This window comes from Manis javanica, chromosome 4 (genome assembly GCF_040802235.1).
Source record: "Manis javanica isolate MJ-LG chromosome 4, MJ_LKY, whole genome shotgun sequence".
NCBI classification, from domain to species: Eukaryota; Metazoa; Chordata; class Mammalia; order Pholidota; family Manidae; genus Manis; species Manis javanica.
The window spans coordinates 177,197,091-177,213,165 of NC_133159.1; the positions used below are offsets into that span (position 1 = coordinate 177,197,091).

General features: G+C 55.4%; 1 protein-coding gene across 5 annotated transcripts in view; it reads left to right on the top strand.

Moving 5' to 3' along the window:
* The window catches only part of RAB37 (RAB37, member RAS oncogene family), a 56,143-nt gene extending 41,427 nt beyond the window's left edge, over window positions 1-14,716 (top strand). For 2 of the 5 annotated variants that reach the window (XM_073235891.1, XM_073235889.1), the window contains 8 exons: window positions 280-390; window positions 10,264-10,305; window positions 10,808-10,874; window positions 10,972-11,024; window positions 11,988-12,053; window positions 12,656-12,712; window positions 12,789-12,865; window positions 13,059-14,716. In XM_073235891.1, the coding sequence (XP_073091992.1) occupies window positions 280-390; window positions 10,264-10,305; window positions 10,808-10,874; window positions 10,972-11,024; window positions 11,988-12,053; window positions 12,656-12,712; window positions 12,789-12,865; window positions 13,059-13,164 (579 nt within the window). In that variant the 3' untranslated portion in view covers window positions 13,165-14,716. Of the gene's footprint in view, window positions 1-279; window positions 391-6,098; window positions 6,430-9,130; window positions 9,242-10,263; window positions 10,306-10,807; window positions 10,875-10,971; window positions 11,025-11,987; window positions 12,054-12,528; window positions 12,713-12,788; window positions 12,866-13,058 lie in introns of those variants that run through there. The other 3 variants (XM_017643695.3, XM_073235890.1, XM_017643711.3) reach the window with 3 other exon arrangements.
* The last annotated feature ends 1,359 nt before the right edge of the window (window positions 14,717-16,075 follow it).

Genomic DNA, 16,075 nt, shown 5'->3' on the forward strand with positions numbered 1-16,075 from the left:
GCTGAGAGGCACATTCTCTTGGTCACCTCAGATGATCATTAACTTGGGGTGATATAAGACTTGCTCTATGTTTTTATGCCTTCTTCAGTATCTTCAAGATGAAATCAAGAGTTTGGCATGCGTGCATGTATGTGTTTCTGCACATGAGTGTGTCTGTATGTATATGTAAGCATGCACATGTGTACATGTGTTTAGAAGGAAGCTTCTCCCGCAGCCACAGCACCATCTCAGAACCCCAACCCTACTGCAGGCCCTCACCCCTCTGGTGCTCCTTTTCAGACCATCCTGGTGGGCGACAGTGGCGTCGGGAAGACATCTCTGCTGGTCCAGTTTGATCAGGGCAAGTTCATCCCAGGCTCCTTCTCGGCCACCGTGGGCATCGGATTCACAGTAAGCATCCCAGGCTCCGGGCCAGTGTGTCTGTTAGGGTCCCAGGAGGAAACAGATGGGCATTCGCCTGGGCTCATTCCAGACTGTTTACCAAGGTGTAGGCAGGGTGTAGAGAAGCCAGGAGGGGTGGTGCAGTGCCCTGAGCAGTACAAGCCTCCATCCCACCCGAGCCTAAAATGCAATAGGTAAGAGGAGGGAGCTGACCAGGGACAAGAGAGCTGTGGGGCGAGCGGGCTGGCAGGGGCCAGGACCTCCTGCAAACAGCCCATAACAACCCTCCCAGGGGGAGGTGGCTGAGCAGGAAATCCTCCCCTCCCACACCGCTCTCCTGCTGCATCCCAGCTCCTTGTGGGGCCCCCCCATGGGCTGAACATAGCCAGACACTAGAAAGCCAGGGAATGTCTTGGTATAGATTGCTCAGGCCAATCTTCCGGGGCAAGAAGAATCTGGAGAGGCAAAGGGGTGGTTAAAATTTAAACACAATCCAAACAGCATTGTCTTGTGGGTCTGAGGGGGCCAGCCGGCCAAGGGTTAAAGTTCAGTGTGTCTAGCACTCTCCCTGGACACAGCACAGCAGAGAAACTCAGATAAAGGAAGTACTCTCAACCCACAGCCCCTCTGTGGGCTGAGAAGTCCTGCCCCCACTACACATCCTTTCCCGCCTCTTTCCCCATGCCGGCTGGCTGCCTCGGTGACCGTGAGTCCTGGGAGGGCTCTGGCGGTGGTGTCGCTCGTGGCAGGAGCAGAAAGGCTCTCTGTTGGTGTCCCCAGAATCCTAGCATCTGGAGATGGGGAAGAGCAGACGGCATTGCTTGGGCAGTGAAGGCGATGGAGAAGCCGTCCTCTTGAAAGGAGCAGAGCACAGGGCCTGTGGGGCCACACCCAGGGTCGGGCACAGCAGAGCCATGCTGGTGGGGAGGAGGGGAACCCCAGGACTGGAGTGCTGAGAGGGCAGGGCTGAGTCCCAGGAGGGCAAGGCTGGCCTGACAATCCTGAGGCCCTGAGGCTGGACAGGCTGCCGTGAAGGGAGCTGGGATGCCTGGTGCCACGTGTTCCCTGTGGCAGACCCATGCCCGGCCTGACCCCCAGCATGCAGGGCACATGGCACCTCCCCCACAGCATGCCCATCCTTCCACCTGTCAGATTCAGAGGTTGGAGAGTGGAGTGGGGGTGGGAGTAGGTGCACAAACTCTGATTCACATTCCACAGATGCTCCAGGGTGGGACCCCCAAATTTTGCCACTAACCTGGCAAGGAAAGTGAAGTAACTCACCCACAAGGGAGAAGAAAGCCTGAGTCAGAGTGAGAACCTGAAGCTCCGAGATGGGCCAGGCAGGCCCCCCACCTCCCCTTCCAGAGCCGCGGTGTTTCGCCGCAGCGGTCAGAACCAGGAAGGCTGGACTCACCTCAGAACAAACCCATGGGCGGCTCACGCTGAGTGAGGGTCTGGGGGACCAACCCGGGCCTCAGCCTGGGGTCACCTGGGTCAAAAGTATGACCTGGGAACACAAATGGATACATACCCTGCTCCTCAGAGGGGACGCAAACCCAGGAGGCCCCCACACGCTGGTGGGGGGGGCAATGACAGCAGCCAGTGATGGGAGCCACATCGAGGACACGTGACCGACGTAGTCCCCGATACAGCTGCTCTCTTACAGGCAGAACACTGGGAAAAGGCTCCTCCCAAGCCCCCTTCCCGCTGTGCCGCCTAGTGCTAGGGACCCTCCATTCCTTTCCTTTCCAGAGACAGTTCTCTTTCCAACCTTCTGCCCAGAGAAGCTGGATCTTTGCCCAGCAGCTAAAGTCTCTGAAGTCACACTGAGCAAAGGGACTGGAGGACATTGGGGTGTCCTTCAAACATCAGTGGTCTGGGGGTCCCTGGAGCGCCAGGCTACAACACGCCTGCGTATTCACAGAGACTTTAAATACGGCTCGCAGCCAGCAGTTTGCAGGTGCCCTGGCTGGCTACAGCTGTGGCCTGGAATTCCTGTGTGATGGTCACAGGCAGAAGGGGCCATGGAGGGTCCTGCCGGCCCATAAGGCTGAGTGCAGCCTGGGGGACAGGAGATGGAAGCACTCGGTGGTCTTCCACTTTAAAGAGGTGGAGGTGAGGGAGGGGTGATGACCTGGGGTGTGCTCTCCAGCCAGCTTCCAGGGCCTCTGGCGAGACCCTCGCCCCAGAAAACGCCAGGCCCTTGCCTTCTGGAAGTGGGGCCTGTCCAGATCTACCCAATGCCTCCATCTTGCACTCCATCAAGCTGGCTGCTGAGCCCTGCTGATGGGCGTTTTGGGGTGCCAACCCTGACGGGGTTCACACAGCAATCCTTCCAGCCAGTCCCTCTCCCACCCAGCTCAGGTCCTCCTGAGACCTCCTACCTGTGCTCCCCAAATTCTCCAGTCCTGCACGGAAACTACTGCAAAATTCGCTCCTCAGAAGCCTTGCTCTGTTCAGCGCCCACCCAACACTTTCAGTGGCCACTGCTGCCTCCCAAACACGGTCTGAATCCAGCTGGTCGAGACTTTGCACCGCTGAGGCCGGCAGGTTTCAGACACTCATTTCACGCACATAGAACCTCCAGGCAGAAGTCTGTCTGCAGTGCAGATTCCAAGCCCCCTGCCGACATGCAGTGGGGACCAGAGTCTACACTGTGACAGGCACCTGAGGACTCTCATGCAGGTAGCCCATGTACCACATTTTTTTTTTTTGAAAAGGGGAGAGAATTTATTAACTTTCCAACTAATGCTGGAACATGTGGTATCCATACACAAAAATATAAACTTGCACACATTAGGCAAAAATTAGCTCATAATTGACCATAAACTTAAATATAAAGTGTACAACTGTAAAACTTCAAGAAAAAAATAGATTAGGTTTTGTGTTAGGCTAAGATTTCTTAGAAACAATACCAAAACATAAGCCATTAAAGAAAAATGTGACAACTTAGACTTAATCAAAATTCAGAACTTCTGCAGAAAGTATTTCTAAATCATATAACTGATAAAGGATCAATAATAGCAAAACAAAAATTTTAAAATAGCAAATATGTGAACTAAAACAGAAATACGGATGGTGTAAAAGCCCATGGAAATATGCTGGCCATGACTGGTCCTTATGGCAGGGCACACCTACCAGAATGAGTAACATCGAAAGATGGCTTGCACTTAGTGTTAACAAGGACATGGAGCAACTGGAACTGCCATACACTGTGGAATGTGAACAGTAACAGCTTGGCCACTTTAAGAAACAGTTTGGCCATTACTTACAATGCTAAACCCATGTACCACATTTTGAGAGACATGAGTTTAGGCCTCAGCCCTCCAGCCTCTGTCCCAGTCGCCCTTCCACATGCCAACGCTGCCTCTCTGGGCTGGGTGTTGGCCCCCTAGCCCTGGGCTCTTCTTCCAGCCCCCTGGCTGCCCCCTCTGTTCACACCTGGATGTCAGGGAGGACCCCCCCCCAGATCCTCAGCTGCCCACAAGAGCCCTCCTAAGAACGAGATTTTCTGGTGGTACTCGTCACCTCTCTGTCAGGAGGGGTGTGTGAACATGTGGTGCCTGGGGCAGGGGTCTCATTAGGGGTGACATGGGGGGGTGCATTCAGGGTTTGGGGTGGTGAGAGGGGCTGGGGTAATTTAAGAGATGCTTTATTTGGAGGGTATCAGTGCATTTGAGAGGATGTGAGGTGTCAGGGCAACTTAGATGGTGTGTGGTATGATTTGAGGTGTGTGTGGTATGAGGTATGTGGAGAGCACCCTGAGGCCTTCTCCTGGCACCACATCTGAAGGGTCCCTCTCCTGGTGAGTTGTGCTTCCTCCCTCCCCCCTGCACCTCCCAACTCTGAACATCTCTGGCCCCTCCTGCTTCTGACTCACTGGAGGCTGCACTTGAACACCCATGTGACACTTGTCTTGTCGCTAGGGACAATGCGCGGCATACTCTGCTTACAAGCTTGCCCACAGGACCCAGACCCCACAGGCCAGCCAGCCATGGCCCGAGGGCCTGCTGTGCCACTCCCTACTTGGAGACTTCTTTCCTCAGTCCCATTAACCCAGCCAAACTCTAGCGCAGCCATGCAGCAAGACAGCGCTTATTCCTCTACTCCTGGAGTTCACGCTGATGTTCAGCCTGCTCCATTCTGAACCTGTCACAGGACAAAACAGTCTTGGTCAAGTCAACAACACAACGACAGAGGCGGGAGAGAAGCCCAAAGCCAAGGAGCCGGCAGGGCCGTGCGCCCTCTGGGGGCTCCAGGGGATGCTCCTTCCTGCTCTCCGGGCTTCTGTGGGCGCCTGGCCATCCTGGGCATCCATGGCTTGTGGATGACTCACTCTGAGCTCTACCTCTGTCTTCACATGGTCTTCTCCCCTGTGTGTCCTCCCCTCTTCCTGTAAGGACACCAAAAACATATCTTTAGAGGGACACCACGTGACCCATAACAGCATAATTTGCAGGGGAAGGTGAGTGAGGGCCATGCCACTTCCCCTCTCTTTCCTCCTTAGCCATGACCCTCTTCCACTGAAAACTCTCGGCCCTGTCAGGTCCCTGTGTGATCCCTGGGGAACCTGGAGCCTGGGGCATGGAATGCACTGGGGTGTTATTTGCAGTACAAGCCCTGACATCCCAGCAGGGAGACGCAGGTACTGGGCAGCCTCTCCCAGTTGTGGCTCCCTCCGTGGGCCCCACCCTATGTGCAGATGAAGTCACAGTACACCCACCTCCAGAAATAGCTCCAGCTGAGACTGAAAATCAGAGGGCTGGAGGCGGTTATACTCACTCTCCCCACAGGGCCTACAGTCGCTCATAAGCCACACCTGCCCCTTGCCTCCACCCTCAGCTCCTAAGTACAGCTCAGTGCACGTGCCCCTTCATGCCGCTCGGACAGTCTCTTTGTAATGCACACACCCTGGTCCCTGGAAAGTTGAACGTCTTGTATAGAATGGTGGGACACGGGTAACTGAGTGGTGGGCCCAGGCCACAGAGCCCCTGTACTCTGCTATGGGCAACCCAGGACCCACTCTCACCCTCCCTCACGGGGAGCTGCAGGGTTCCTGGCATGTCCGGGACTCTGCTCAAAATGGTCCACGACTTCATGAATTAATTTGATACCAAACATTTAAGGCCTACTTGATGGGTGCCCGTGGTGGAAGCCCACACGTGAATAAAGCCAGCCCTGTTTTCAAGAGCACGTAGATTGGGAGGCATGGGCAGGGAAGGCATTCCAATGGTGGGACATTTTGGACGCAGCCCAATAGGCCAGGGAGAAATGAGAGGTGATCTACACTAAAGGGTCAAAGTGTGAACACTGACCAGGGGTCCCAAAAAACCACAGTGCAAATGTGCTTCGGGATGAATATCGGTCTGTAGGTAAAATTATATTCAGAGGAGCTCGGGCTGGAGCACATTATAAGCAAAAGAGAAAATGCCTGGGCGCTGTCCTCAGAATGCAGGCCTCCGCTCAAACTCTGACCCGGGCTGGCCAGGGGCGTCCCCAACCTCCCTGCCCCCTGTGGACCGCCAGCTGGGCAGGGCTCGGGCGCCGCCTGCTGGCCGGCAGCGGGAACCCGGGCGCCGGTCCGCCGGTTCCAGCGATGCCAGACCTTCCACCTCAGACCAGGTCCCTAGGGACTGCTGCCGCGGGAACCTAACCCCAGCGGCTGGAGATGTTGCGGGATCGGTCCTGGGGCTGGATCTGGCCCACGCCCTCAGACCACAGAGCAGAGCCAGTGTTGTCCAAGGGACCCGCCGACCCCTCGGGCGCTGACCCTGCGGTCCTGCGCTCCCTCGCGGGACAGCCCGCTCAGGGTGTGGGTGGCGGGACAGAGGGAGGAGCCTGTTGGGATCCGGACCAAGGCGGTGAAGGGAGGAAGGACGGGGCGGAGCCTAAGGCAAGGCCACTCCTGCACGGTCCCTCGCCTGCCGTCGGCCCAGCTCCCGCTCCTCCAGGGACATGATGGGCACGCCTGGCTCTGCAGCCGCCCGGGAAGGCGAGGCCCCAGACCGCTCCCCGCCCTGCAGTCCGAGCTACGATCTCACGGGCAAGGTGGGTGAGCAACGCGCCCAGTGCTGGGGACTGTGGTGAAGGAGATGAGGGCCACCCCTCTCCGCTCCTTTTGCCCTGGGACCCCGGCCCTCCCCGAACCAAGCCTCTTTCTGGCTCGTCTGCGTTGGACTCAGTCCTTCCCCCAGGCGGCCGGATCTCCCAGAGTAGAGAGGGAGGGTCGAAACACCACCCAGGGACCCATGCCAGCGTCTAGGGATCTGGGCTGGCTCTGCAAGGGCGGGGAGAGGAAGGTCTGAAGCACGGACTTATTACCAAGCGGACCCTAACCCAGTTTTTTTTCTGCCATACTCCGACCAGTATAAATTCCCAGGGGCGACCCATGCTTCTCAGTAAGGATTAAGCGCACAACCCTCCTAGGCACTTGCGCCTGTAGTTCTAGGAAATAAGGATGCCTGCAGCCTCGGAGGTGACGCCCCCTGGTGGCAGAGCAATTCGCGGGTAATGCCCTTTACCCAGCTGAGCTCTCAGCCTGAGACCTGACATCCAGTTTCAAGGTCTTAGGCCCAAAACTCTTTAGGTCCCCAGCTGCCCCAGGTCCTATCCCCTTCTCGCTCCACTGTGTCAGGCTCTGCCTCACATCTTCTTCCAGGAGAATGCTGCTGGCCAGAATGTGGGCCCACCTGGGAATTTTTAGTTACAAGTTCCCCACCTGGGAGAGCTGAGCCAGCTCTCAGGCGTTCCCTGTACAGGGTGGCTGTACAGAAGCGAGTGAGGGTGGCCGGCGACCCTCTCTCCAGGCCTTTGGAGCCAGCAGGCACCAGGAGCTCCGAAAGAGGTGCTGAGGGGCCCAGAGCCTCCACTCTCCGTCTGTTGGGCAGTGGGCAGCTGAGTGATAGCTGGATGTCCAATGCTGCGAGACCTTGAAGGAGGCCTGCCTCCTTCTGTGCCCTGGTTTCACTCTCCCACACCAGGGCTCACTCTCACTGGGAGCCTAAGGCCTGCACCCCTATTGTTTCAGGGGAAGCCACTCTGCAAGTCACACCCAGAGCCGTTGAGATAAGCGTCTTGCGGGAGGAAGTGGGGCTCTTTGTCTTTGGGTCAGGCCAGGGAGTTGCTGAGGGCCAGTCCCCAGGCTCGTATGGACCACCTGACCTCCTTGCTTGACAAGCCAGCTGGGCTCTTTGCCTAGGAGGTGGCAAGGCTGGGCAGCTGTTTGTGTTGGGTGGAATTGCCTGGCTGGGTGGCTGGCATCGTTTGCTCGAGGCAGCTGTGATCTGTAGACAGGAGCTCACCCTCCCTTCGTCCTTCCCCCCGTGGGGGCTGGGACCCAGGAGCCAAGGACCAGTACAGACTCCAGAGGGCTCCCAGGCCCCCAGCCCTCCATCTGTCCCCTGGGCCAAATATCATTTGCTGAGAGTCACACAATGCCCCAGGAGACTGAATCCAGAACAGTCTGAGGGGAACCTGGCAGAAGCTCCTCGAGCCAGATGAGAGGGGATGGGGGCCACAGACAAGCACTGGGGTCTACCTGGGCCATTCTTCCCTGAGTCTTAGGTGGTTCGTGCCAACATTATTGGTTCTGGTCATTAACAGATAGAAAGGCCTCCAAGAAATTTCCCCTCCTCCCTTCTAGCCACTATCCACTCCCTTCTAGGGTCAAAAGAATCTTCCCCAAACCCCTAAGTAGACCATTTATGAGGCAGGACCCCAGCCTTCATATACCTTTTGCTCAGCCCCTCCCACCACTTCCATCTAAGTCAGCTAATTCCAATACCCCACACCCACAGCAGGAAAAGCTTTGGGCTCCATTGTCAAAGTCAGAGCCCCCAAAATAACTCAAACCTAGTCCCTGCTCAACCCATGAAGTATCTAACCAGCCACTTGGGAGAGTTCCAGCATTAGGTCTAGACCTCTGCTCTCCAAGACTGAGGAACGAGTGGACCGAGGGCTCCCCTCCCTGACCCCAACTAGTACCCCAGGGAAGATGAGCAGAGACTGGCCAGACAGTAAAGGGGAGGGATACACCTACCTTCCTACTGGATTGTGGGTCACAAGTTCCTCTTCCCTCCCCACAGTGACCCAGGGAGGCCAATTTGCAGCCATTTGTGCCACTTGGAAGGTTTCTGCTGAAAGAGCTTCAGGCTAAACGTTTCCCCACTTCAGTATAAATTTCAACCTTCCCTAATTCATGTAGCCATTTTAGAAACCTCAGATGTCACTAGAATCTTCCAAGTAGTTGTGACCAAAAAACCCATAATTTTAGAATATTCCCCACCCTCATCAGAACTCCATACACTCCCATGGGTGGGAATCCCACCCATCCCGGCAGTGTAGCCCCGCCCACATGTGGACAGCTGCCTGCAGGACATGCCACCCAGGAGGGAATCGCTGCGTGCGGTGGCAGGGAGCAGACATGGCCAGAGTCTAGACCACACAAATGGTTCTCTGGGACCACTGAACACACCTGGAGACCTGTTTGTGCTGAGGTCTCAACACTGCTTCCAGGAGACTGGGTGAGGACAGGAGAGTCAGTGGGAGAGCCTGAGACAGCTGAGCCAGGAGTGTGGAGAGGAGAGGCGGGGGAGGGCAGCAGCGGCTTTCCCAGAGCAGGTGCCCCTCAGTGCTGCGGAGGGCCTCCCCAGGCCCTCTGCCCCTCTGCCCCTCCTTGCAGGGCTTCTCTCCCTGGAAGCCCAGAAACTGCCCCGACTCCCCATTAACTGCCTCTGCCCCCATCTCCTAGGTGATGCTTCTGGGAGACTCAGGTGTCGGCAAAACCTGTTTCCTGATCCAATTCAAAGACGGGGCCTTCCTGTCCGGGACCTTCATAGCCACCGTCGGCATAGACTTCAGGGTGAGGTGGCAGCAGGCTCCTCCTCCAAGCAGCAAGCCAGGGGGACTTCAGCTCCAGCAAAGGGGTGCTGCCCCCTCCTGGCTCCCCTGGCTCCTCCGGACTGCTGTGGCTCACTGCCCAGAGGGCACCAGGGGTGCTCCCGTAAGGACCACAGAGGTGGCAGGGTTAGAGGAGTCTGGGCTCCTTGCCCACTTGTAGGATATGAGAAATGAGAGACAGTCTTAAAATCCTGCCCCAGAGCAGGACAGACCCATCTCCCAGTATGAGTTGAGTTTCCCAGTCCTTGGACCCCTTGCTCATTACCTTCTGTCAAGGCCTCAGAAGTCAACCAGCCTTTCTGGAGTTCCCAGGAAGCACAGGAGAGCAGTAGGTTGAAGAGCTTGGCTGGCCGTGCGGGAGAGAGCAGCTTGCCCGTGTCCCTCCTTCTCACCTTAATGAGCCCTTCTTTACAAATCTGCATCAGGGAGACTGAGCACTGAGCACTGCACACCAAAGGGTCCAGGAGGGTGAGGGTATAACCCTGACAGGGGGGCTCTGCAGAGGCTGGGTGCCTGCCTCCTGGTGGGAGGGGAACTGAAGCTTCGCTCCGGAGAATGAGTGGGCAGCCAGATGAGAGATGACCTGCAGACCCGGCCTCTGAGGTCCCCGGGATGCTGCTGCGCATCTCATCTCTAAGGACTCGGTTTTGAGGGTGAGGCTGAGCTCTGGGAGAGGCAGGTGGGAGTGGGAAAGGGGCAGGGTCCCCAGTGCCCAACCTTGGACTGCCTGCTGAGGCAGGTTCTCAGTCTCCCCATGGCTTGGCAGGTTGTAAGAAGAGCAGATATAGTCCCAGAGGAGAGGGTTCTGCACGGGGGCTCTCTGGAGATAGGGTCCTGGTGCCCTGATGGGGTGATACGGCTCCCCACACCCCCTCTAGCCAGGAGGAGCAGCCAGGACAGGAGAGGATGTCAGCAGAGCACAGGAACCAAGCCTCCCCTGCCTGGTGCACCCACCCTCTCCCCCTCTGCCCTTTTCTCTTTCAGAACAAAGTGGTGACCGTGGATGGGGTGAGGGTGAAGCTACAGGTGAGAAAAGAGGCTCGAGGGTGGGGGTGGGGAGAAGGGAGGAGCCTGCCTTTGCTCCTCACCCCAACTGCAGGAGGCCTGTGGCCCTGCCATCAGCCTGGGGTAATTTCCTGTGGGGCCCGCAAGACAGGAAATGGCTTCTGTTTGTTTGATGTCTGCAGAAAACAGTTCCCAGGCACCCTCTGCTATCAAAGGCAACTCAAAGTGCCTTCAAACAAGCTTAGGCTCACCCCACCTCCTCCCCAGTTTCCTGGGCCTCATCTGTTCTAGGAGGTTGGACACCCCCCAACCCCTGGGCTAGGGAAGAGGCTACAGCACTAAATGAACTTGAGAGCTCAGTAATTCCACCCTCCAGGAATCCCCAGATGTTCAGAAGCCCTGAGAACCTAAAGCAGGAAATACCCCCCTACCCACACATGTCTCATACCACAGCATGGGTTCCCTCTGCCCAGGACGGTTTCTGCACCCTGCTTCCTTTGATGGTTTGTCCATTCCTTCCCAGATCTGGGACACGGCCGGGCAGGAGCGGTTCCGCAGTGTCACCCACGCTTATTACCGAGATGCCCAGGGTAAGTCCTTCTTGCCCTCCAGCTCCTTCCCCCAGCCCACTTGTAACACCCATCCTTCTGCCCCAAGTCCCCTGTGTGATCTCTCTGTCCCCTGTAGCCTTGCTCCTGCTGTACGACATCACCAACAAGTCTTCCTTCGACAACATCCGGGTAGGTCCCATCTACCCACTACCCATAAGCATCCAAGGCAGAGCCTCTGCGGGCACAACTGCTTCCTGCTTTGTGGAAGGGGATGGAGCATGGAATACTGCTGCCTTCTAAAACACATGAGATGTGACTCAGAAGTAATAAACTGCTGCTGGGTATTTGATTGACGTGTGGGCAGAGAGGCCAGACAGGCCAGACAGGCTGTTGTATGCCTGTACCATCTGCTTCGCCCTGTGATTCCTGAGTGCATTTAATTGACACGGTGTTCAGAAAGTATCCAGCTCCACGCTGGACAGTTGCCCACAGAGACCAAGGAAAGAACCCACAGAAAAGTCTATCCATACAAACAGGCCAAGTTGTAAGAAAGTCAGTCAGGCAGACAGTAAGTGGCTCTGTCCTCACAAACAAACTATTAGAGAGTAGAGACAATAATTCAACAAGTACATGCACTGACCCTATGCATCGCACTGTGAAGGTTTCACATGCTCCCTGACCTCAAGGGGTTGACCAGCAAACTTGGGGAACAATTTGTGTATATATATATATATATAAAACAGCTCATAGAGGACAGAAATCCATGGAACTCATGCTGCCACCTCCAACCCCATGTTCATAGCAGACATCACTAATCAATCATAGTATTCTTGATCACTGAGCCCTATGTGTCCTAAGAAGCACTCCAGGAAATCACTGGTGACTATCAGCTGATTTTTTAGGTAAAACCTCTGCCATCTCTATCTCCCATAGAACTGGGAGTTGCACTGCATGGGGTTTGGTGGGGAAGGCCACTCAGGACTGTAGAGGCCAGAATAATGATGCAGATGAGAGAATGCAGAGGGCATCATGTTCAGGGGGCAGTGAGAAGCTCAGCAAAAATCAAACAAGGCAGAAGAAGCAAGGGTGAGAGGGAGGGAAAGAATGGCTGGTGCGCAGCCTTGGCCTGGCTCAGCTCAGCCTTTCCCACAGGCCTGGCTCACTGAGATTCATGAGTATGCCCAGAGGGATGTGGTGATCATGCTGCTAGGCAACAAGGTGAGTGGTTCCATGGCAGGGTCAGCCCATCCTGGCACCTCTTCTCCCACTGCCCCACAGCATTGGCTCCACCCAGCCCCATAGTTGCCCAGCTCAAGAGTGTTGGCTGGATATTCTTCCAGCAAAGGATTCTTTCCAGTCTCCAGTTCAAAGGGCACTTCAGCCCATGTCATCTGTCTTCTGAAAACTTTGGAAGGGGCCCCCTCCAGGGAAAGCCCAAGCTGCTGCCCAAGAGATCCAGGGATGCCCAGCTGCTCAGCCCTCATTTGATCACAAAGTAGAGTCACAGATGAAGATCTAAGATTGGAAAGGATTAGCTCAAACTACTGTTACCCCTCTGATTATGGTCACTACACCTCTGCTAAGGAGAGTTTCTACTTCCCCTAGTGGGTGTGAGATTCCCAGGTTGGGAGCTGGATAACGCAGCTGGACCAAGGCAGAAGCCCTGGCCCCATGTCAATTGTACTGCCCGCAGACCCAGAGGCTACCAGCAGAGGGCGGGCAGTACCTGCTCCTGGGGCAAAAGAGGGCCCGCAGGGGCAGAGAGGGGCCAGCTGGGGTCAAGATTTCCTTCTCCAGAGTGACCCACCTGGGCTTGACAGGCAGATGTGAGCAGCGAAAGGGTGATCCGTTTGGAGGATGGGGAGACACTGGCCAGGGTAAGTGTCTGCCGGTGAACGGGGCGGGGCAGGGGTGGGGCAGCCAGGGGCTGGCCCTGTGAACTCTCTCTGACAGGAGTATGGGGTTCCCTTCATGGAGACCAGCGCTAAGACGGGCATGAACGTGGAGTTAGCCTTTCTGGCCATTGCCAAGTAAGAGCTGAGCAAGGGAAGGAAGCGTGCAGGCAGGGTGGCACCATCTGGGAATCCAGTAGGGCCTGGCCCTGGTGCAGCCCCTGGGCCCAGCTGCATTGTGCAGTCAAGTCCGTTTGCCCTGGGTCATGGCGGTGGGGAGGATGCTCAGCTCCTCACTCCCTGCCTAACCCATTGCTTCTTCCTTTTCAAGGGAACTGAAGTACAGAGCCAGGCGGCAGGCCGATGAGCCCAGCTTCCAGATCCGAGACTATGTGGAGTCCCGGAAGCAGCAGGCCAGCTGCTGCTCCTTCTTGTGAATCCCAAGGGGTTGAGAGGAGGCTCTAGAGGCCCACAAGGATGCAGCCTTCTCCCCAAGACCTGGTTTATTCTGAGCAGCTGAGCCAATGGGGAGGCAGTCAGGGGCCCAGTATGCAGCCCCTTCCCAAGGGGAAGCTGTATTGCCTCCCTTCCCTTTGTTCCTGTAGCTTCCCTGCAACTGGGAAAGCGTAATATATTTATATTTCATTTTAATGATACATAATGTAATACAAAAGAAGGGCACCAGGAACCCTAAGAAGGGAACTGGTGGCCCCTTTGCCGTCTAATACTCGAACTTTGGGGGCTGGACCTACCTCCCAGCCATAATGAGGGTGCTATTGCTCCAGCTCAGCACTAGGGGGCACTGATGCACCCCTGGGGTTTGAGGGCAGGACCCTCCCCATTCCCACCCTTTGGCTGGAGAGGCTGAGCAGACACCAGCCCTCATGTCCTCCAGCTCCCTAGGGAACAATCTTCCCCAGTAAGACAGGCTCTTGTGCTGGGGGGCTAGACCAAAGCCTCAGGGAAGATAAGAGATATGGAGATTGGGCAGCCTCTCTCCCTAGGAAGGGGACAGAGGACTAGCAGACTTGGTCTGTCTGTTTGGCCTTACTAGCCCCACTCTGGGTGGTATACCCCTTTTCCTCCAACCCATAAGCACATTGGGGTGCCTAGAAACATTTGGTTCCTATTCTCTGGACCTCAGATCCCAGGGGAGCCCTTTGTCTCTGAATCCCTGGTCTTATCTACTTTTCTGCCTCTGCCTCTAGACACCTAAGGTCACAGCTAGGCAAAGGTTTCTGTTCAGTCCCAACCCTTTGGTAGGTATGCAGCCCCACAGGCTACTTCTGCAAGCAGCTGTTGTGCATCTTCTGTGTTAAGAGCCAGATAAGGAGAAATCCCTGGCTCCTGGGGAGGTGGGAGTCAGAAGTGAACAAACCTCACCACACGCAATCCCCTAAGTCCAAGCACTGCCTTCTCCCTGACCACCCACGTCCTTTTCTTCTTGGACACACCAAACTGCTTTATCTTCCAACTCCTAGTGAGCCAGGTTAGGGAGTGAGAGGTCATCCACTTCTGGGTAAACCAACAGGAGGTGTGCAAAACAAGGTCATGTAGGTGAGACTGGGGTGGGGAGAGGAGCAGCAAGGAGTTTACGTGGGGTCAAGGTCACATGTCCCAAAGCCCTGACCCTAGCAATTGCAAGTGGACAGGAAGGAGACATGCAGGCCACGGCCTAGAGATATCTTTCCTCCAGCTCTCCAGGCAGGGGCAGGGGAGAGGGGTGAGAAAAAAGTATGCACTGCACATTTCTGAGGTTACTGCATTTGCTTTCAAGGCAGAAATCTGCTCTCTGAGCAGTCAGCAGCTCCAACTCCGGCCGGATAGGGAAGCTCTCTGAGGCCTCTCCCGGGCACAGTAGGGAGGAGACTGACTTTGCCAGGCTTTTCTGGGACCCAAGGCAGGTCACAGGCGATCCAATCATGTAGGCTGCTCTGGGCTTCTAGCATATGTGTTTTTGAGAATTAAATAGCAGTATTTTGTGAAGTACACGCTGTCCCCTGCTTCTTTGAGGTGTGCATGGGAGGGAGAATCATGTTGAAAGGACTGCTATTGTGTGTTGAGAAATGTTTAAAACAAAAAATTCATACAAGTAAATTTGAAGATCTAATTGGCTTTATTGAACTATTCATGAATCGAGCAGCATCCACTCTAGAAAGTAGAGAGTTGCTCTGAGAAATTGTAGAAAATGGAAGGTTTTTATACACAGCTGGTGGTTGGGGGGGATGGTTTATTAGCAAAAGAAAAGTAGGGATTATTTCAGACAAGGTCACTTTGTCTTCAGGGGAAGAGCAGGGGTTCTTATAATGCAGATTCCTTCATCTTCTTTTAAGATGGAGAGACCTCATTTGACAGATTATTTTATCAAAGATGATAACCAGAAAACTCCTGACTGACTACTTTTCTTGGGAAGGTTGAAACCGTAATTGGCTTTAAGTATTAAGCCCCTGGTTCGGTGTCGTAGCCTACCAGAAGTGACTCCATGTTGGCCCTGTGTCTTTCTTTTTAACAGGGAACTATCACCGACTGCCAAAATAATTTGATCCAATGTTCCCAACTGGTCACCTTACCCTTAACAGACTGCCCCAGCCTCTGTGACCAGACTCTCTCCAAGGAGCTGAAAGGTTTATCTTAATGGCCCTAATCGTTTTTATTTCTCTATTATAAAAAGCGAGGGCTCCTTTCCCTGTGGATGGCACCCAAAGATTGGTTCCCTGACTCTGTTCCACCTCTCTCAACCCCACCTCCCTAGTCAAACGCTGATGCCAATGCTCACGCCTTTGCTCTAGGTGGCCTGTCTTCAGTGGGGAGCCCTGCGAAGCCTGGGCTCGCTCTCTGCTGAGCCCTCACATGGTCCCAGCGAGGATCAGAGCCCGCACCCCTATGAGCAGGTCCTGGGGCAGAGCAAAGTGACTCCACAAATGGGAAAATATCGGTATTCAGACAACTCTGTTAAGTCCCAGGTGGACCTCTGTCTTATTCGTAAGACCTCTGGGACCTCCCAGTCCCAGAGCAATAACTTGTTTCCTTGGCAACAGTCGCCCACCCCACCCCAACCCATTGGAGATGCACACAGGTTTTGGCTAAAGGCTGTTAAAACGTTAGGGTCCTTTATCCGGGAGATGGCTCTCCTCAATTCCCGCCACAGGCTGGGAGAACTAGAACGGAGCCTACTGGCCCCTCCGCCCAGTACTGGGAACTCGCCCCGCCTCACGCCCCAACTCCTGCCTCTTGGTAACAAACACTTCCACTTCCTGAGCCCTCTTTCTTCTCCCGCCGCGGGGTGCCGCGCTAAGCTCAGGGTCCCGCCCCCGTGTGTTCCCATTGGCCAGCGTAGTTCACCAGGCC